The sequence below is a fragment of the Epinephelus fuscoguttatus genome, linkage group LG22 (assembly GCF_011397635.1).
Source record: "Epinephelus fuscoguttatus linkage group LG22, E.fuscoguttatus.final_Chr_v1".
NCBI lineage: Eukaryota > Metazoa > Chordata > Actinopteri > Perciformes > Serranidae > Epinephelus > Epinephelus fuscoguttatus.
Genome location: NC_064773.1, coordinates 36,223,602 through 36,245,029, shown reverse-complemented (window position 1 = coordinate 36,245,029; position 21,428 = coordinate 36,223,602). Strand labels below are relative to the sequence as shown.

The 21,428-nt window shown below is 41.0% G+C and overlaps 1 protein-coding gene across 5 annotated transcripts in view; it reads right to left on the bottom strand.

The window, feature by feature from the left end:
- The window catches only part of mkln1 (muskelin 1, intracellular mediator containing kelch motifs), a 113,378-nt gene that overhangs the window by 6,877 nt on the left and 85,073 nt on the right, over nt 1-21,428 (bottom strand). For 4 of the 5 annotated variants that reach the window (XM_049567077.1, XM_049567078.1, XM_049567079.1 and 1 more), the window contains 3 exons: nt 11,900-12,039; nt 7,523-7,625; nt 6,991-7,045 (listed from right to left, as the gene is read on the bottom strand). In XM_049567077.1, coding sequence (XP_049423034.1) covers nt 6,991-7,045; nt 7,523-7,625; nt 11,900-12,039 — 298 coding nt within the window. Of the gene's footprint in view, nt 1-6,990; nt 7,626-11,899; nt 12,040-21,428 lie in introns of all 5 variants that reach the window. The other variant, XR_007448434.1, reaches the window with a different exon arrangement.

The following is a 21,428-nucleotide window of genomic DNA, read 5'->3' as shown; positions in this document are numbered from 1 at the left end:
GGGATCTGCAGTTTTCCCAGATAAAAAGCACAATAACATTTGTATTTCTCAACCAGTTTCAGTGAGTCATTTTTATATTATAGGGTATATGATCTATGTGTAGTAGAAAAAGACTTAGAATCTTGATAATTGGCTGTAATCGCTGCTGGACACGTAAGAGAAGAGTGTGTTTGGCTTACATGAACTAAATTACTTAAAATTAACATTATGTGGTAAAAAAAATAAAACAGGTGAGCACATAAATTGGAAAAACTCACATTTGTGCATTGATCTGGCTGATTTTGCTTGGTAATACTTAAAGACATCCCTATATAATATAATTTAATGTGGCAGTCAATCAATCAATCAATTTTATTTATAAAGCCCAATATCACAAATCACAATTTGCCTCACAGGGCTTTACAGCATACGACATCCCTCTGTCCTTAAGACCCTCACAGCGGATAAGGAAAAACTCCCCCAAAAAAACCCTTTAATGGGGAAAAAAAACCGGTAGAAACCTCAGGAAGAGCAACTGAGGAGGGATCCTTCTTCCAGGATGGACAGACGTGCAATAGATGTCGTACAGAACAGATCAGCATAATAAATTAACAGTAATCCATATGACACACACAGAGAGAGAGAGAGAGAGAGAGAGAGAGAGAGAGAGAGAGAAGGTGCCCGGTGTATTATAGGGGGGGTCCTCCGGCAGACTAGGCCTAAGTCAGCCTAAATAGGGGCTGGTACAAGGCAAGCCTGAGCCAGCCCTAACTATAAGCTTTATCAAAGAGGAAAGTCTTAAGTCTAGTCTTAAATGTGGAGACGGTGTCTGCCTCCCGGACCGTAACAGAAAGATGATTCCACAGGAGAGGAGCCTGATAGCTAAAGGCTCTGGCTCCTGATCTACTTTTGGAGACTTTAGGGACCACGAGTAACCCTGCGTTCTCAGAGCGCAGTGTTCTGGTGGGATAATATGGCACTATGAGCTCTCTAAGATATGACGGAGCTTGACCATTTAGACCTTTATAAGTTAACAGTAGGATTTTAAATTCAATTCTGGATTTTACAGGGAGCCAGTGCAGAGAAGCTAAAACAGGAGAGATATGATCGCATTTCTTAGTTCCTGTTAGTACACGTGCTGCTGCATTCTGAATTAGCTGGAGAGTTTTTAAGGACTTACTAGAGCTACCTGATAATAGAGAGTTACAGTAATCCAACCTTGAGGTAACAAAAGCGTGGACCAATTTTTCTGCAACTTTTCGGGTCAGGATAGGCCTAATTTTCGCAATATTACGCAGATGAAAAAATGCAGTCCGTGAGGTTTGCTTTAAATGAGAATTAAAAGACAAATCTTGATCAAATGTTACTCCGAGGCTTCTTACGGTAGTGGCAGGGGCCAGAGCAATGCCATCTAGAGAAACTATGTCATCAGATAAAGAGTCTCTGAGTTGTTTGGGGCCAAGAACAATAACTTCAGTTTTGTCTGAATTTAACATCAGGAAATTGGTGCTCATCCAAGTTTTTATGTCTTTAAGGCAATTATGGAGTTTAGTTAATTGATTGCTTTCTTCTGGCTTCATTGATAAATACAACTGAGTATCATCCGCATAACAATGGAAATTTATAGAGTGATTTCTAATGATGTTACCTAAAGGAAGCATATATAGAGTAAACAGGATTGGTCCGAGCACAGAACCTGGCGGAACTCCAAAACAAACTTTAGTACGTAAGGATGGTTCATTGCGAACGTCAACAAATTGAAAACGATCAGATAAATAAGATTTAAACCAGCTTAGTGCTGAACCTTTTAAGCCAATTAAGTGATCCAGTCTCTGCAGTAGAATTTGATGGTCAATTGTGTCAAATGCCGCACTAAGATCTAATAAAACAAGTACAGAGAAGTCCTTTGTCTGAAGCAATCAGAAGGTCATTTGTAATTTTAACTAGAGCTGTCTCAGTGCTATGATGCACTCTAAATCCTGACTGAAATTCCTCAAATAAATTATTATCCTGGAGCGACTACTTTCTCAAGGATCTTTGACATAAAGGGAAGATTAGATATTGGTCTATAATTGGCTAACACCTCTGGATCCAGGGTGGGCTTTTTTAGTAGAGGTTTAATTACAGCTATCTTAAAAGACTGTGGTACATAGCCTGTTAATAAGGATATATTGATCATATCTAATATATGAGTGTTAACTAAAGGAAAGACCTCCTTAAGTAGCCTAGTTGGGATGGGGTCTAAGAGACACGTTGATGATTTGGATGAAGAAATCACTGCAGTCAATTCTTGAAGAGAAATTGGGGAGAAGCAATCTAAATATATATTAGATTTTACAGCTGTGTTTGAGGTTAGATAGGTACTATCTGAGGGCAGGAGGTCATGAATTTTGCCTCTAATAGTTAGAATTTTGTCATTAAAAAAGCTCATAAAATCATTACTGCTAAGCCTGGCTACAGTGCTGAAAATAAACCTGGGGTTGTTCTTATTGTCTTCTATTAGAGCTGAGTAATAGTTTGCTCTGGCATTGCGGAGGCCCCTCTTATAAGTTTTGAGACTGTCTGTCCAGATTAAACGAGATTCTTCCAGTTTGGTTCATCGCCAATTCCTTTCAAATTTTCGCGATATTTGTTTTAATTTATGGGTTTGACAGTTATACCAAGGAGCGAACTTTCTTTGCTTTTTTAACTTCTTTTTAAGAGGAGCTACAGAGTCGAGCGTTGTTCGTAGCGAGCCTACGGTGCTATCAACAAAATGATCAATTCGGGAGAGGTTAAAGTCGGCACGGGAAACCTCTGTTAGACTGAGTAAATCAATATGATTATCTGATATTAATTCGTTTACTAACACTGCTTTAGACGATAGAGACCTGATATTCAACAGTCCGCATTTAATTCTCCTGTTTTGTCTTTCTGTCACAGAAGAGGTTTTAATTTTTATGAGGTTGTTATGCACAACTCCTCTTTGTTTAATTTTAGATTTAGATAATTTAGGCGGTCGGGGGACAGACACCGTTTGTATGAAACTATGAAAACTATGGCTGGGTAACTGAACTAGAAGCTCAGAGAGGCGTGTAGGACTGCGTCTCCGAGTCCTGGTCTCAACTCTGGGTTGTCAGGGATTTAAATTACTAATAAAGTTTGCCAGGTTCCTAGAAATGAGAGCAGCTCCATCCAAAGTGGGATGAATGCCGTCTCTCCTAATAAGACCAGGTTTTCCCCAGAAAGTTTGCCAATTATTAACAAAACCCACATCGTTTGCTGGACACCACCTGGACAGCCAGCGGTTAAATGATGACATGCGGCTAAACATGTCATCACTGGTCAGATTTGGGAGGGGTCCAGAGAAAACTACGGAGTCCGACATCGATTTTGCGTATTCACACACCGAGGCGATATTAATTTTAGTGACATCCGATTGGCGTAACCGGGTGTCATTTCCGCCGACGTGAATAACAATCTTACTGAATCTACGTTTAGCTTTAGCCAGCAGCTTTAAATTTGATTCAATGTCGCCCGCTCTGGCCCCAGGGATACATTTGACTATGGCCGCTGGTGTTGCTAACTTCACGTTTCTCAGAATAGAGCTGCCAATAACCAGAGTTTTATCCTCAGCGGGTGTGTCGCTGAGTGGGGAAAAGTGGTTGGAAACGTGAACAGGCTGGTGGTGAGCCGTGGGCTTTGGCTTGGAGCTGTGCTTCTGGCGGACCGTGACCCAACCTCCCGGCTGAACAGGAGTTACCGGAGGACAGTTAGCAGAGGCTAAGGCTATGCTATGTGGCTCCGCACCGGCTACAGGGGACTGGCTAACTACCGCAGCTGCTGAATGGTTTTCCATGGTGCGGAGCCGCGCTTCTAATTCACTAAGCCTCGCCTCCAACGCAGCAAATAAGCTACACTTGTTACAATTACCACTGTCGCTAAAGGAGGCAGAGGCATAACTGAACATTTGACACACCGGGCAAGAAAGAGCAGGAGAAGGAGAAGCCATGGCTAAGCTAATGTAGCTAACAAGGCTAAGAGCATGCAAACAACAGCTAAGAGATTAGCGAGAAAGTCGTAGAAAGGAGGAGAGCTATAGGTGCTTAAACAGAACCAGTGTGGGTTATGACTTGAAGTAGACGTAAAAGCAGCGTTAAAGCAACTGAGGTGAGAAAGCAGGCAAGTGGAATTCAACAGAGCAGTACAGAGACGCTGTCACAGAAACAGCGGAAATGACACAACTCGCTTACCGCAATACGTCAGCACGTCAGCCATTAGTCAGCCGTCAGTCCAGTAGACAATTTTTCAACTAGCTAGTGTGCTAGCTAGCAAACACTGGCTGCTTATAATCAAATCCTTGATCATAACAGAATATACTAACTTTCACCACTGATTATTTAAGAAAGGACACCACAAAAAACAAAAAACAAACAAAAAAAAAACGTTCTTTGATTATGTCTTATCATGTGTGTTAAGCCTGGTTCTCATCTACCAGAAAATAAAAGCCCACTAATATTAGTACGATGGCCACGTTAGCTAGCACTGGCAGCCAGAAACAAACATCTGTGATTCATTGTCCATTTGATCATCTTAAAGAAGAATGTTTCCTTGCCATGGCCTTTCTAAAATGAGCAGTGGTTACCATTTTCTGTTATGATGAAAGAGTTAATGATAAGCAGACATTGGACATTATAAGACAAACACTCAGTAAGTCACAACTCAGCCATGAACATCTTCGCAAATAGAAAAAAAAAAACATTCCTGGGACGTCAACATTATGGTAAAATAAAATACATATGGGGGATATACTGTTACACTCAGAACGTTTACATGGCATTAGGGAAAGTCGGTTTATTGTGTTAGTCTGACTAAAACCAGACTTTTCAAATACATGTTAACATGTTTGACTGAAATTATACTAAATAACACACCCAGATAATGCGATTGGGAGTCGGATTACACCTGCATGTATACAGTCAATCGGACCCTAACTGGCCTAGGTGCTCTGCGCATGCTTTACAGTTTCTGCCCTGACCTTGACCAGGAAGTCCAATAGCATTAAATGTGAAACAGAAGAGGAAGCCAGTAATAACATGGTGAAATCTACATCCAGAGCCGTGCAATTCTGGAGAAACGAGGAGACACACAGTTCATGCTGTGTCAGCTGAAAGAGGTAAGTAATTAAAATAAATGGATGGGAGGAAAGCACAGAATGTCAACCTGATTAAAAAAAGGGGAGGAACAGCTGGACAACGCTCGATTTTTTGGTCTGCGACATCATGGGTCAAACCGAAAAAGATCCAATACTAGTAAGGTGAACGGGACCTATCACCACATACCGTAGCGGAGTCAGACATACTTTGGTTGATAAATGGATTCCCCTCCCTTGTTTGTATACTGGGACAAAGACAGCAGTCCAATCGACCTCTTCGAGCTATAACCTTAACACCACTGAACTGTGTTTGGAAACATACTGTCAGTTCAAAAAACCCACTACCCTTGTGGTAATCTAGTACAAGGCTCCATATTCTGACAACTATTTGAGTCTAATTTATCGAGAGAGCTGTCATCTTAACCTATCATATGTTGGTGCGCAGTCTGATTTTCACATATTTCCTTGCCATCATTGCACCTTTATTTGCAAGCACTTTACTACTTAGCTGAACTGGATTCAATAGAAAACTCCTCAATAAAACATTTTAAGGCAATGACAGCTTTCTTGCACTTCCAATCCAGAGTGTGAGAGCGTCAATGTACCCACAGAAACTCACTATATCTGAACTCCCACTGTGTGGCAAACAGTGTCTCCACTCTTTTGGCCTGCCCCACAGAGGAGAGGGGGAGTGACTGCGCCGTTGGCAGAGGAGCTGTGGACAACGATAACTCTGAGCGGCATGCAGGGGAATGAATTATAGATATATTTCTTGCTTTTTTCCTGGTGGTCTGTATAAGTCACATTTGTTGCTAGTCCATCCATCCATCCATCCATCTTCTAACCGCTTCATCCTCTTGAGGGTCACGGGGGGGTTAGAGCCTATCCCAGCTGACATTGGGCGAGAGGCAGGATACACCCTGGACAGGTCGCCAGACTATCGCAGGGCTGACACATAGAGACAGACAACCATTCACGCTCACATTCACACCTAGGGACAATTAACCTAGTCCCCAATCTGCATGTCTTTGGAGTGTGGGAGGAAGCCGGAGTGCCCGGAGAGAACCCACGCTGACACAGGGAGAACATGCAAACTCCGCACAGAAGGGCTCCCACACCCGGGATCGAACTGGCAACCCTCTTGCTGTGAGGTGACAGTGCTAACCACCACACCACCGTGCTGCCCTTGTTGCTAGTCACTTTTTCTAAATAAACTCTCTAAGAGGGTCTGAAAAGTCGCCACATCAAGTGAGACAGTGGCCAAGTTGGCAAAGTGAACAGTTTTGAGTTTTTACAATTCTTAAAGATATTTTTTTGGGGGGCTTTTTAGCCTTTAATGGATAGGACAGACAAGCGTGAAAGGGGAGAGAGAGGGAGTGACATGCAGCAAAGGGCCACAGGCTGGAGTTGAACCTGGGCCGCTGCGGTAACAGCCTTGTATGGGGCACCTGCTCTACCACTAAGCCACCAGCGCCCCATGAGTTTTTACAATTCTTAATGACAATGAATTATTTTCCACCACATAATGTTAACGTTGAGTAATTCAGGTCATGTAAGCCTAATTTACAGTCCTCCCATGAGCATCGAGCAGCAATTATAGCCTTAACAGTGAGATTCTAATAAGTGGAGACAAAACTTTTTTTTTTTATTACATATAAACCCTTGAATATAAAAATGTCAAACTGAAATCAGTTAAGAATTCTAAACATCATGGGACTTTTTATCCATTTGTTTACAGACAGGTCTTGCACTCTCCAATACAGCACCCAGAGCCCCCATGCTGCCATAACATAAAGCTGGTTGAAAACCTTTAATCAAATTCTTGTTCCTAGCTAGACACACGTGGTGTTATGTATGAGCAAAGATCAGGTTCTCACCCAGAGGGATGAAGTCAGAGCTGGACTTGAAGAGAGCCGAGGGCAGAAGCTGGAACTGAAGCACAACACAAACGTCTGTTAATGTTCAACAGTAGTGAACAAACAAATAGCCACAGCATATGAAGCTGAAGCTGCTGCTGCAGCAGGTGGTGGAACCCTCAGCATACAAATGAGGGCCAGACACACCTTCTCATCACACAACCATCTGGACATATGGATGTTAGAAACTGCTGCTCCAGCTCTAAGGGACTGTTGCAGAATTCACTGTTTATTCACATTTTCTCTGTGTCTACTAAACTCTGCTGTACATCTCAACTCATCTCTCTACACACCTATCCCTCTGCTTCTCCTTTTCTACCAATTCTTATATTGACTTTTCTATCTTCTTTTTCTGTTTTTCTTTCCTCTAGCCAAGAATCTAAAAATAAAATAAAATTAAAAAAAAAAAAAAAAAAAACACGCCGAGAACTAAACTAATATGCAAAAAAAAAAGAGAGAAAAAAAAGATCTGCAGTAAAGAGAGAAGCAGTACCTCTTTGGTCTCATCGGGGTCTGTGTGGTCCACCGTCAGTGAAAGGTCATTCTGCAGGTATTTTAATGCACTCAGTGGCTCTGATTGTGCTTTCTCCTCAAACCTGGACAATCAAAACACACTGCTGGTAAACATTCCATGCACTCAGCAAGTCACAGTGGCTTCAAAAGAACACTAGATGGCAACAAAGCAGAAATAATCCCACAGCTCAGCAGTCAGAGTCCCCATCATGACACGATAGAAGATTTCAGGGCCTCTCTGTAACTTTGCATTACTCAGTCAAAGGCCTTATTTTTCATGTTGGGCTAAGTGTCATTATGCTTCAACACTGTGGGGGACACATATTAATTGAGTGGATGTGGGGGTCCTCCCCCAGGAATCTTTGAGCGTCAAACACTTCATTTCCTGCATTCTGGTGAATTTTTCTGCATTAGTTTATGGTGGTCTTGTGGTCTGGTAGAATTAAAACTCAAATGCAGTTGTCGGCCATTACAGCACACTTTTAATGAAGAACTGATTCCATGGGCCAAATATAACTGTAGGAAAGCCCCTAGAGTTCAGTTTATAAGTGTTCATTTTACTGATTGTGTGCTGTTAACAGCCCTTTAAGAGGTGCAGAATTATCCGGAGTGTGAAGTCTGATCAGTCTGTCTGCTGAGAAGCTGTGTAGAGCTGTGTGGATTTCTCCTGTTTGGGGAAGTGTGTGTACCTGACTAATGTAACTATTTAAGTTTAAACTGCTTTATTTAAGTACTACAGCTCTATGTAGATTTTAATCTGTAGCTGCAGGAGTTTCAGTAACAGTAAATTAGTTACAGTGAATCTGCTACATTAGCTATGTTGGCTTGCATGTACTAGCTAGGCTAGACATGTGCTCCTCATTTTACATTGTTTGCACAACTGATATTTCTCCTTTGTTGATAATCTGATTTATGATGTAAAGGAGTTATTTACCTAATTTAAATGCATTTTTATTTATCTGCCTTGCATGTAACCCTAGTTTCATTTAGTAATTAATATATATTGTATTGTTATATTGTGCTTCACAGAACCACACTTTCTTCAATAAAGCCACATAAACCTGAAGCTCTGCCTGGTGATTTTCTAACTGAAGTCACACTGCCATAGTGTTCGCATGCTCTGTCCAGTGCATCTGTTGAGGCCCTAGACCTCTTTAATAATAACTAAAATATTAAATTAAAGAAAGAAAGAGTGAAGAAATGTCTAGCAAAAAAGGGCACGTATCCAATCAGAGGGCAAAAGGGCAGGTGCTTGAGCACCACCTGGGGTCTATCTGTGCACGTGCCTGACACTGAATGTGATAAGCCTTCTGAATATCCTTCTGATATGATGTTAAAGGACTGTGTCCAACACATATATGAAATACTCTGATCCATCTAATTTGTTTCTTTTCATCTACATCTTTTCTCTTACGATCTTCTGTGAGGATGATACTGTAAAGATTTATTAAGAGAACATTTAAAAGGGATAATGGCTTTCTGCTGGGACAGCACGATTTTTCCCACATTCAGTATTTTTTCTTGCTAAGCTGGATGAACTCTACTCAACAGTAGGGCTGGCCATATAGAGGAAAATATGATCAAGATCACTTTTTCCATATTGATAGATACTGATATTTATCATGATACAGTATATTATAATTGTGTCAGTTTGAAGAGTATCCTGATAATGACTGAAGGAACCAGAGGGTTCATTAGTTAAACTTTATTTCAACATATAAATAGAGTGACATTTAACTGTCCAAACATAGCTTGGTTTAGAATGTCTTTTCTGATAAAAAAAACAAACCAAAACCCACACTGAATCGTTTTTGCAACCATACTTATTCTGCCTTACTAAAATTATACAAGACCACTTACCTTGTAACTTATTAAAATAATGGTATGGTTGCTGCAAGAACCTTTTCAGGTGATGGAAACATTTGTTGCATTCCCATTCAACAGCATATTTGTAGACTATCCTAATCTGCGCTTCATCGATTTTTAGATATCCTTACTACCTCCATATAATGGACATTATACAACAGTTAGTTCCGACCGAGTAATTTGATTGGACGAGAGGCATTCCGTGAGTGCAGATATAGAGTATAACATCACTGGGACATGTAACACTAAAATCACTGGTGTTAGGTGTTATAAACATAAATACAACCGTTAATTAACCAGCTGTCACACTCGCTACATTGACAAACTGAAACTATAGTGTTAAACCAAAGAGATTGATATTTTCCTCAAAATTACATTTGAATTAAATTATGAGTGGTCGCTAGGAGAGGACGAGGAAAAGGAAAGCCAGGACTCTTCTGTGCAGACCTCTAGGTGTGTTTGTGTAACATCAGCCGACCTCGACAAACTGGAGGGGAGCAAAAATTAAGCAAACACGGTCAGGAATTATGAATGATCATCTGATGAGGTACTGATGATGAGGATGAGGGAGAGTGGAAGCTGAATCCGGCCGTGCCAACATCCAGGTTTGCCAACGTTTCATCAGCCGAACTGGACGAAGTTACAAAGTTGCAGATCAATGTAAATACAAAGTAGCTTGTGAGTTCCTGCCGTGTGTGCTGCGTTGCCTGGCAACAGACCAAGGGAACTGTTTTTTTTTCCACGGAGCTACATAACATACTTAAATAATTTATTTCATCACCTTTTGTTAACATTTCCTTACTCAGCATTGCTGTTTAAGCTATTGTTGAACTGTTGTATAAAAGCAATATCACACTCGAGGTCGTGACGTTGTACTGTGTATCGTCACGGCTGTAACTGTCTTCAGCACTCGGCCTGTGGCCTCGTGGCTACGACCGAATCACAGCCATGACGATATACAGTACATCATCACTCCCTCTCGTGTGATATTGCTTAATTGTGTTGCCTTTTTTGTCAACAGTTTCTCAGCTTTGGAGGAAAAGGTGAGTTTACTTTCAACTAGGATTGCAGGGATACACCTGTTTCAAGGTATACTGTGCAATATAGGCTGACGGTTATCATACTGTGCACATTTGCTTATCTATGATATTGAAAAAAAAAAATGCAACTGGACATTGAATCTCCAATTCATTTTAGTTATTTTCAAAGGGGAGACTTTACACATACTTACATTAACAAAAAGGTTTCAAGTTTCAATATAGCAGTAAAATGTTCAACCAACAATGGCCCTTCTGTTTTCATTCCTTTAGAGTTTATTCTGACTGATAGTAAGATTACCGTGAAACTGTTATCTTCTGAGATGGTTACTGTTCCGTGAAAATCTCCTACCGTTACACCTGTACTTTGGGCACTTAAGCATAAGGAGCTCAGTGACTGTGTAAAACAAACCGGGTGTGGATCCAGAGAAGGTAGCATGTTACTGCGGGCAGAGTGACTGAAGATGTCACATTTCTAAAAAGGCTGTGTTCTGCTTGTTCAACATATGCTTGATAAACTGATCATACTGTCTCCCTCTTGTTGCATTTATGGATAATGAGCACTGTCTTCGCTGACACTGCTGTCTACTCTGTATGCGTCGATCATAGCCCCGCCCCCCTGCAAACAGGCAGAGAATCAGAGCAGAGCCAGAGAAGAGCAGGCAGACTGACTGACTGTGGCTGAGTTTATTTCTGCTGTGTTATTAGCATGGCTACAGGTCATTTCATTTCTTTTAACTTAACTTTTTTTTTTTTTTTTTTTACTTAAAGCAACACTAACCTTTCTGGAAATTTTACACTTTACTTTGTTTTAGGTTAAAATGCTATAAATAAGCTGATGGCACACTAAAATGTAAGTAAATTACACCAGAAATAAAAACTCATAATTATACCATTCTCATATGGTTGTAAGAAAACTCTGACTAATCAATGCATTGCAATGATTGGTCGAAGTATCCTTGAGCAAGATACTGAACCCCAAATTAGTCCAGATGATGCTTCCATCGGTATGTGAGTGTGTTAAAAAGTAGTAGCAGGTAGCACCTTGTATGGTAGTCTTGGCCACCAGTGTATGAATGTGTGTGTGAATGGGTGAGTGTGACTCATAGTGAAAAAAGCGCTTTGAGTAGTCGAATGACTAGAAAGGTTCTATACAAATGCAGGTCCGTATGTTAATTTTAATATTTCTATATGAAAAACTGATGGACATCCATCTGTAGACAGAGCTCTTGCATCTATGCATATCAAATAAAAATGTCCTAAACATATCATCTTTTTGTCCAAGACAAATTTCCCTGAGGACAATGAAGTAATCTTGGATCTTGAATCTTGATGGATATAAATTTGTGTGATCGTGATCCCCTATCACGACTGCATTCCTTCATTATACGTCCTGTAACAGTGTATCAGATTGGTGCAGTACATGTAATGTAGTGGTGGTGGGAGCTACAGACCTGTATTTCCTGATAAGGTATCTGCAGTGGCGGAGCAGGTACTCCTTAGAGGGCCGACACAGTTTGAGGGACCAGAAGTCGTCCAGGCGCATCTTAGGAGAACAAGACTTCCCAGGGTTTCCACCAAACAGGTAGTGCACCTGGACACACACACAGGAAATACAAACTGATTAAAAATTGTATTCACCAGTCTCTTACTGCACACAAACCTAAAAACACCAAAGAGAATACAAGACTTATGAACTGTTATTACTGTCTGCAGTCTGATTGGATGGCTGTGCCCATTAAGTGTTGCATAATGCATGATCTTTCTCTTTCCACAGTTAAAAATCTAACTGTTCCATATTACTCATTTTGGTTGTGAATAATGCGGCTGAAATATACTTCACTGAAAATCTGTGCTGTTAAATACAACCTGTTTGATGTTGTTTTAGAAAAAAAAACATTTAATCAATTAATCAATCATTGATTCACTTCATTTCATTATATTTATTGTTTTCTTTTATTGTAAATTAAGTTAATCATTAATGAATATACTCCAAGAATCGCCACCCTAACATGGAGGAGGGGTTTGCCTGTCCCTGTGAACCTGGGAGTAGGGCTGCTCGCTAATTCGAATTTTAATCTAGATTACGGTTTGGGCTTTCAACGATTATGAAAACAAAATAATCAACATAAAACGATTATGCGCTTCTTGTCAGTTTACTCTCGTTGTCTTGTGTTGCAAATCAAATGCACCCAGAAGCTGCGCATGCGCAATACTGACCCCTCCTCTCCTGTCCTTTATTCACTCCACGAGCCGGTCAAGTAGGTGAAATTGAATAATGTGAGGGGCAGGTGATCACCGAAGATTTCAAAAACAGCGTGCGGAAAATGGCAGAGGGAGAGTGAGAGATGTTGGTCTGTGTGTGTGTGTGTGTGTGTGTGTGTGTGTGTGTGTGTGTGTGTGTGTGTGTGTGTGTGTGTGTACATCAGGGCCGAACTCCACCATGTGGAGACAGAAATGACATGCCGTCATATCTCTCTCTCTCTCTCTCTCTCTCTCAATTCATGAATGTTACAAGAACTATGTTGCCAAAGCATCAAGAATCAATTAAACAAAACAAAAAATACAATTCGTAGGTTAAAATACATGTAAATGAAATGAAATTTAAAATAAAAGAAAAGAAAATAAATAATAAAATAAAGAGAATAGAGTGTGTGTGTGTGTGTGTGTGTGTGTGTGTGTGTGTGTGTGTGTGTGTAAGGATTAATAAGATTGGGTATTATTGGGTAATTACAAGTTGTCATATACAATGAAAAACATATATACACATATAGTTCATATTAAATGATATAATAATAATAATAATAATAATAATAATAATAATAATAAAATAAAAAACAACAATATTATATTATAGCAATAATGGTTCTGATAAGCATTTGCGTGTTTCTTTGGTATCATGGCAGAGTGTTACATATTGTGCAGCTAATTTTATAAATTGTGGATCTTCTCCCAGACATACTTTCAACAGTTCATCACATTTTTTCCCTGATATGATGGATCTGCTGCAGTTATCTGCTGTAGGAAAGCCTCTCTCTCAGTTTGGTACAGGGGGCAAGAGAGGAGAAAATGGGCCTCAGTTTCTATTTCTCCTGAGGAACAGTATTTACATACTCTTAATTCTCTGGGCTTCCATTCTTTCTTATGCTGACCTTTTTCAACCTGTAGTTGATGGTCAGTGAGTCTGGACATTGTCAATGTGCGTCTCTGTTTGGGGTTTTTTATGCTGACCAGATATTGTGCTGGAGAATATTCTCTTTCCAGTAAGCGATAGCATTCTAATTTATTGATGGATTTGATTTCATTCTTCCAATTGTCAATTTAAGTAATTTTGTTCTCTTTGTCGATAGATGCCAGGTGAGTTTTGAAGAGATTTTGGAGGTCTTGGATTTTGAGGTGGCAGGTTTCTCTGGTGTTTCTCAGAGGGTCTGTCTCTGGACAGATGCTATTACTGAGAAAGGCTCTGTGGTGATAAGAATCAGGATCAGCTTGTGCTAAGTGTACCTGGAACTTAATTGACCTTTTGATCATGTGTAGAGAGAGAGGGAAGTGTCCCAGCTCTGCTCTACATGCATGGTTTGGACAGTTTCTGTGGACCTTGAGGATTTCCTTGCAGAATTGAAGATTAAATTTCTCTGTGGGTATTGTGTCCCATGAGGTGTGCCTCTGGGTAATTAGAGGGCCCCATACTTCACTTCCATACATAAGTATGAGTTTGATTACACTGTTAAATAGTTTCAGCCAAATTGAAATTGGAGGATTGAACTTATATAGTGAACTTTTGATGCTATAGTAGGCCCTGCGTGCCTTTTCTGTGAGGGAATTTATTGCTTTGTCAAAGCTGCCAGATGCACTGATGATGATGCCTAGATAATTATATTCCATTGTATGCTGAAGTGTGGTCCCTCTTACACTGAAAACATGCTTTGATTCCTGTAACCTGGCCTTTTTTTTGGAATACCATGACTTTGGTTTTGTCAAGATTGATCTCTACCACCCAGTTTTGACAAAAGGTCTCCAGCAGAGAGAGGTTCTGCTGTAGACCATGTTCTGTTGGGGACAGTAGAACCAGGTCATCTGCATACATGAGGAATTTAATTTCTTTGCCTTGTAGATCTAATCCTGGGCTTGGGGACTGTTCAAGAAGAGTGGCCAATTTATTGATATAAATGTTGAACAGAGTAGGAGACAGGTTGCACCCCTGATGCACCCCTTTTCCTTGTTTGAAGAACTCTGTTCTTTTGTTTCCAATTTTAACACAGCACTGGTTGTCAGAATATTTGGATTTGATTAGATCATATATTTTACCCCCAATTCCATATTGTAGAAGTTGTAAAAATAACCCATTGTGTCAAATTGTGTCACAAGCCTTTTTTAGATCTACAAAACATGCAAATATCTTACCTTTGTGTTTTTTGTGAACATGCTTTTGGATGAGTGTATGGAGAGTGTAGATGTGGTCAGATGTTTGATGTTTGGGTAAAAAGCCAATTTGGCTTTTAGACAGAATATGATGATCAGGGAGATATGTGATTAATCTGGAGTTAAGGATGCTACAGAAGAGTTTACTCAGGTTGCTGTTAACACAGACGCCCCTGTAATTGTTGGGGTTGTACTTGTCTCCATTTTTAAATATAGGAGAAACGAGACCTTTATTCCAAACACTGAGGTAATATCCAGTTGCTAACACCAGGTTGAAGTGTTTTGCATGGCAAGTTGGAGTTTTAAATTACTGTGTTTCAGCATCTTTGAGTTCATGCTGTCTATACCGCAAGTTTTTCCGTTTTTAAGGGTTTTGAGTTTGTGCTGTATTTCTTTAATGGTGATGGGGTAGTCAAGGGCACATTGGCTGTCCTTCACTGTCCTTGCTAGTTTTTTCAGTTTGTCTATTGTTAAAATTTGGTTGGGATTCAGACCGTGACACTCTGGATTTTTATAGAGGTCATCAAAGTGAACTTTCCAGATTTTGCCATTTTGAATTGGGTTGGGTCTCTGTACATGGGTTTCTGTTGATGTTTTTCCATAATTTCCAAAAGGTGTTTTCATTTATAGCTTTTTCAATTTTGTTGAGTTCTCCCTCCATATAATGCATTTTTTCACATAAAGGAGTCTTTTGTATTCTTTCAGAGCTTGGACATATTCAAGCCGTCCCATTAGGTCACTTGGGTTCCTGTGTTTTCTGTTTGACAGTTTTCTCAGGTTTTGTCTGGATACAGCACATTCCTTATCAAACCATTGCTCTTTTTGTTTCATGCTGGATTTTTTAATTTGTGAGATTTTTAATTTAGATTCTTTTGCCAACTGAATAAATATTGTGTTTAAGTGATGTGTGGACAAATCGAGCAGAGGCTAGTGCAGTGGTATAGGCAGCAGTGCTCTCCTCTGTCCATCTGGATCTCCTCGGCAGAGGAAACAGCCTCGGCTCGGTTTAGATTCACAGTGGCTGACAATGACTTTTTCAGAAATAGGGTTATTTGGCTATGGTCTGACAAGGGCTGTTGTGGTGATACAGTGAATGCATTTATATATTGTGGTTCAATGTCGGTAATGGCATAATCTACAACACGACTACCTAACACAGAGCATTGTGTGAGTCTGCCCAGAGAGTCTCCTCTGATTCTGCCATTAACAATGTACAGACCCAAGCCTTTACACATATGTAGTACCTGTTTGCCAGTTTTGTTAACCATGCTGTCATAGCTTTGTCTTTATGTGTTTATCCAAGTCTGATACAAAGGGGAATGTTTGAAGATATGTTTATCTCCTTCATAGTTAATGAAGTCTGGCTCACCAGTTCTGGCATTAAGATCACCACATATTAAGACTGACCCTCAACTTTGGTAGAAGGAAATTTCCTTCTGGAGTTCCTCAAAAACCTCCTCTGCATAATAGGGGGAATTTGAGGGTGGAATATATATTGCACATAAATAGACATCTCTGTTATTTTCCGGAATATTTGAGTGAATTTTAATCCAAATGTAATTTGTACCTTTTTTAACTGGCGAAATGTAATCTTTATATTCTCCTTTGTATCATATGAGTAAACGACCTGAATATCTGCCATTCTTAATATGGCTGTGTTTTACAGAGGGTATAATAAGTTCTATATGATTGTTTGGACAATTTGATTTTGATTCCAAGTTTCACTCTATATGATTATATCTACATTTCTAATATTATTCAGAAATTCAGGGTTTGCTGATTTCAAACCAAAAACTGAAGAGGATAAGCCCTGAATGTTCCAGCTACTTATCGAAAAAGATGCTGTTTCCTTTACCTTAACAGAAGAGTGTACCACTAAGAAAAATATTTGATTTACAAGCAAAATAAATGTAATGTGATGAAAAAATGTTAAATGATGAGTGTTGTTCTACATCCCATTAGCTCAGTAATTTAGTATAGAGTAGTGTTGCAATGTCTCTTATCTGCTCTAGACTCAGTTCAGTGGGTGAGGTGTTGAGTCTGGCGGCTACAGCAGCATAGCTGTCTCTCTGAGCTGAAGACTGGACCTGAGTCTGAGCTGGCTGCTGATGCTGCTGCTGCTGCCAACTGTATTGTTCCTGGAGAGCCTGAGGATGTCGACCAAACTGCAGTTTAGGTCCCTGAAGAGGTGAGGTGTAGTGTGGTACGGTGGGGTTGTGGTCCTGAGGAGGTGGGGCTGAGGTGTACAGTGGTCTCCTGGTGTAGGGATTGTTGGGTTTCCTGGTGTAGGGACTGTTGGGTCTCCTGGTGTAGGGACTGTTGGGTCTCCTGGTGCAGGGACTGTGTTGGGCTGGAGTGGTGGGCCGATGTCAGCTCCTCTATCACTCTCTTGAGTGTTCCTCTCAGTGAACGGTTGTCTTCTTCCAGTTCTCGAACAGCCTGCTGGAGTTCATCTATCTGGTATCTCTGGTGTTGAACTGTGGAGTACATCTCCTCCACTAAATGGCTATCATCAGACCTCTGAAGACTGTTCAGTGTCTTCTCTCTGAACTCTATGAACTCTCGCTCGAGTACTGAGATACCTTCCTTCAGGACTCTGAGATTGCTGGAGAGTCTGGGTGATTCGGAGTATGGTGTAGGTGGAGGTCTGCTGGAGATGGGTGACCTGGTCTGGAGCTCTTGTGGAGGAGGAGGAGAGACTTTTGATGCTGCCACAGTTTTCAGTGTTTGGAAGCTGTTCTCAAAGTTGTCCAGACTGTTCTTGGATCCCTGGATCATAACTGTTCCTTTGTGGTATATGTTCACAGTTAACTTGACTTGATGGACTTGAGCTGTCTGCATCTTCATAGGCAGTAATCTGTCTGCCTTTACATATCCCATTCTTCTTAATGTGAGTAAACTGCTCACATATTGCTGTGTGCCAATTTTCAGGATGGTGAGTGAAGAACAGTAGGTTGCATTTTACCTTGCAGTTGTTCTTCTTGCTGAAGTCTGCTACCAGTGTCTCTGGGTTGGCACGTAGCACATTCATTTTGAAGTCTTTCTTCTGCTGTGCTGTAATGACTTGTTCAGGATATTGTATTTCACAGCCAGCGATCTGTCCTGTTTGCCTCTGTGTTGCTACAGTTGATATATCTGTAGATATCTTCATCAGTTGCTGCTGCTCAGCTGTTGCTCCACAGTGTTCCATTATCATGGTGGGTTTCAACTGACAGTTGGTTCACTGTTGGTAGTTTCTGAACAGTTATCCTGACAGAGATACCTTATTTTTCAGTCCTGGTCCTGGTGATGTCCCCAAAAGGTTGCCAGTCCAGTTGTGATTGGAAAATCTTCTCTCTTTTTTTGAAGTTCTCCTCTCTGTAGTTTTTCTTCAGACTTTTGTTGTTGTTGTTGCTAGCTAACTGTCAGTTGCACAGTAGCAGTAGAATTCTTTTCCTCCAGCTAGCTAGGTAGCAACTTCTTTTGGTAAAGAACTGCGTAGAAATCGTAGAAAAGTCTGGTTTAGTGCGCCTTCCAACCACTTGATGTTGTATATTTACGTTGTTAATCAGACACTTTAAAGTGAAAACACAATAAAATAGTGAAAGGTTTCAGGAGCTCATAATCTTTGCTGCCAAGCACTTTTGTTGCCAAGCAACACACTCTCTCTCTCTCATTGTGTCATACGGATTACTGTTAATTTATTATGCTGATCTGTTCTGTACGACATCTATTGCATGTCTGTCCATCCTGGAAGAGGGATCCCTCCTCAGTTGCTCTTCCTGAGGTTTCTACTAATATGTACTCAGTACAATATTCACTTCACTCATTTGTTGTATTTCACTAAATCAGACGTGTATTCAACACCATATTCACACTCATTTCACTGCATTTACTCAGCTGACACTCAATACCATATTCACTTCGCTCCTTTGCTGTATTCCAGACTCCAGGCTCCAATCCCAAGAAAAGAAAAAATGTCCAAACCAAGTCCAAAAGTCCAAGAAGGGTAACAGTCAGTCAAAAAATAAGGGAATGGAGTACAAAGATTGGGCTGGGGTGTGTGTATATGAGATGAGGGGACAATGGATGAGTGGATGAGGTGAATGAGGCTAGCTGGTGTCCTACACACCGCCGGAGGTGATTACAGCAGGTTCTTCGACGGTCCTTTTCACTAGCTCGCCATCACAGTTCACAGTTGCTTTTCACAGCACAAAAAACCTGGCCAATCAGGGAGTTCACTTTGCTTCTCTCCCTCGGGCTCAACTGGACACTGCATCATAGGCAGTTTGATCTGTTTGCATCTGCAGCTTGAGTCACTCGCGCCATGATTGTCACGCCAGCCATCTAATCAGGCACAGGTGTTACTACCAGTACCGTATAATGCCTTACGACTGCTCTGATTGGTTAAAAACAGTCTCGCGCTGGTTTGCCCACGAGAATACAGATTACCAAAACCTTTACCCAATGCATAATCAAAGTTAGATAAACACAAAATAACATTCAAAATGACGTCATTGCAAAAACTGCACTCCAAGTCAAATTTGGAACCTGGGTTACAAAGGTCTCCGACTGTAGTTTGTGCATAAGCATCAACAGCAGTATGAAGCACCCGGTCTTCTTGGAGTTTCTGAGCAGTGTCCTGGAATAAGTGCCGGCTGGGGACTCCATAGTTCTTCTGGGGGACTTCGACAATCATGTGGGCAATGACGGAGAAACCTGGAGGGGGGTGACTGGGAGGAACAGCCTGCCTGACCTAAACCCGAGTGGTGTTTTGTTATTGGACTTCTGTGCTAGTCATGGATGGGCCATATTACAGAGTTTATTTAGTGACTTTGTTGTTGTAAACATGCCTGTTGTTGCTTTGGACTGTATTAAACTGTCCTGTGTATTTTCCTAAACAATTGACCTAAAAGAAAAACATCAGGAGGTGAGGTGAGGTGTGTGTGTGTGTGTGTGTGTGTGTGTGGGCAAAAGGCGGGAGAAGGAGAGAGGGAAATGCCGGTAGAGAGATAGCGTGTGTCATTAGTTATTGTTAATGCCATTTGTTATGCTTCTGTGCATTAATGGCTCATTTTTATTGTTTTGGGACAGGGAGGTTCATAAGTGTACCATGCAGCCGTGTGTGTTGTACACTCAGATGACAAGAGGAGCAGAGCTGTCAACTGATCACCACCTGGTGGTGAGTTGGATCAGGTGGCGGGGGAGGCTGCCGGACAGACCAGGTAAACCCAAACGTGTAGTGGGGACATCTGGAAACATCTGGCTAAGGCCCCTGTCAGTGAGTTTCCCATTCTGCTGTTGGTGGAAAATATTATGCCAAATTTCCTGACATGACATTTTGACAGTTTCTTACATGTCAGCAAAAACACATTACTCTAGAAACACAAGATAAAAGGTGACATATGTTGACAGTATTCTTGAGAATACGGCATTAATAGGATCCATAAAGATAAACTGTTTTTGCGTACAAACTTTTGGATTTCGTCGCCTCAACTCTCTATCAGCCTCTGTTGGTTAGCTGTGATATTTTAGTGGAGGGAGACAGAGGGACTGCGAGATGACCCATTTCAAAAATTAAGATTTCTCACTAAAATAAGTGTTGGTTGGTGGATCAGATACAAATTGAATTAAACATAGACTCTTTTCACTTCACAACTGCACCAGTTTCTCCTTCTTTTCCACAGTCCAAGAAAACTGACGGCCGGGCTCCACTGGCTGCAAACGTAAGCGTCACGTCAGCATAGCGTCGCGGCGTATTCATTTGGGCTCCACTGACTGTGTACGTAGAGAAGCCAGCTGGGTTGTTTGCTGTACTGTTTGTCATCTACTCGCTTTCAAATGTCCGCCACGGACATTTACATGGATAAACATGGGTAAATGCATGAAAAAAAATCATCACATATCACCTCTGATAATGATTTATTAATTTAAAAACTCATTGTGCTCGTGCTGCAGACATGTCGCGCCGCTGACGTGTCCGGTGGATCCCGGCCGTAAGACTTGTTCATGTTCTTGCCTCTCCCTGTAGTCCCCTCCATCTTTAATCTCCTACCAATCTCTACCAACGGTAGACCGCAGTACTAAAACACCACGGCACATATGATACCATAATATTGGAGTACCGTAGTACCACGGTACCTCACGGCACCATTACTGTGGGCTAAGTTCAAAGTCCAATCACAAGAGGGTGAGTGTCCATGCGCCCTCCAATAACGGCACGTGCTGGCCACCTGGCACTCAGTATGCTGCTGCAGTGGTTTGTTTTCCAGTGACATTTCAGGTATAAGCTGAGCTATTGAGTATCTTTAAGCAGTGAAAGTAATTATTTATTTCATTTTACTTGCAGGCTAGATTTGTTTATATATGCTACAGTGATTTGTTTTCCACTGTGTTAAATAAGTTAACAGAGCTCTACGGTGCAAGCATTTTACTCACATTTGCGACTAAAAATAGTTTTGTGTGAGCAAAAGAAAACATTCAGGGGTAAAGCAGGCGCCCCATACAAGGCTGTTGGCAGCAGCAGCCCAGGTTCGACTCCGGCCTGTGGCCCTTTGCTGCATGTCACTCCCTCTCTCTCTC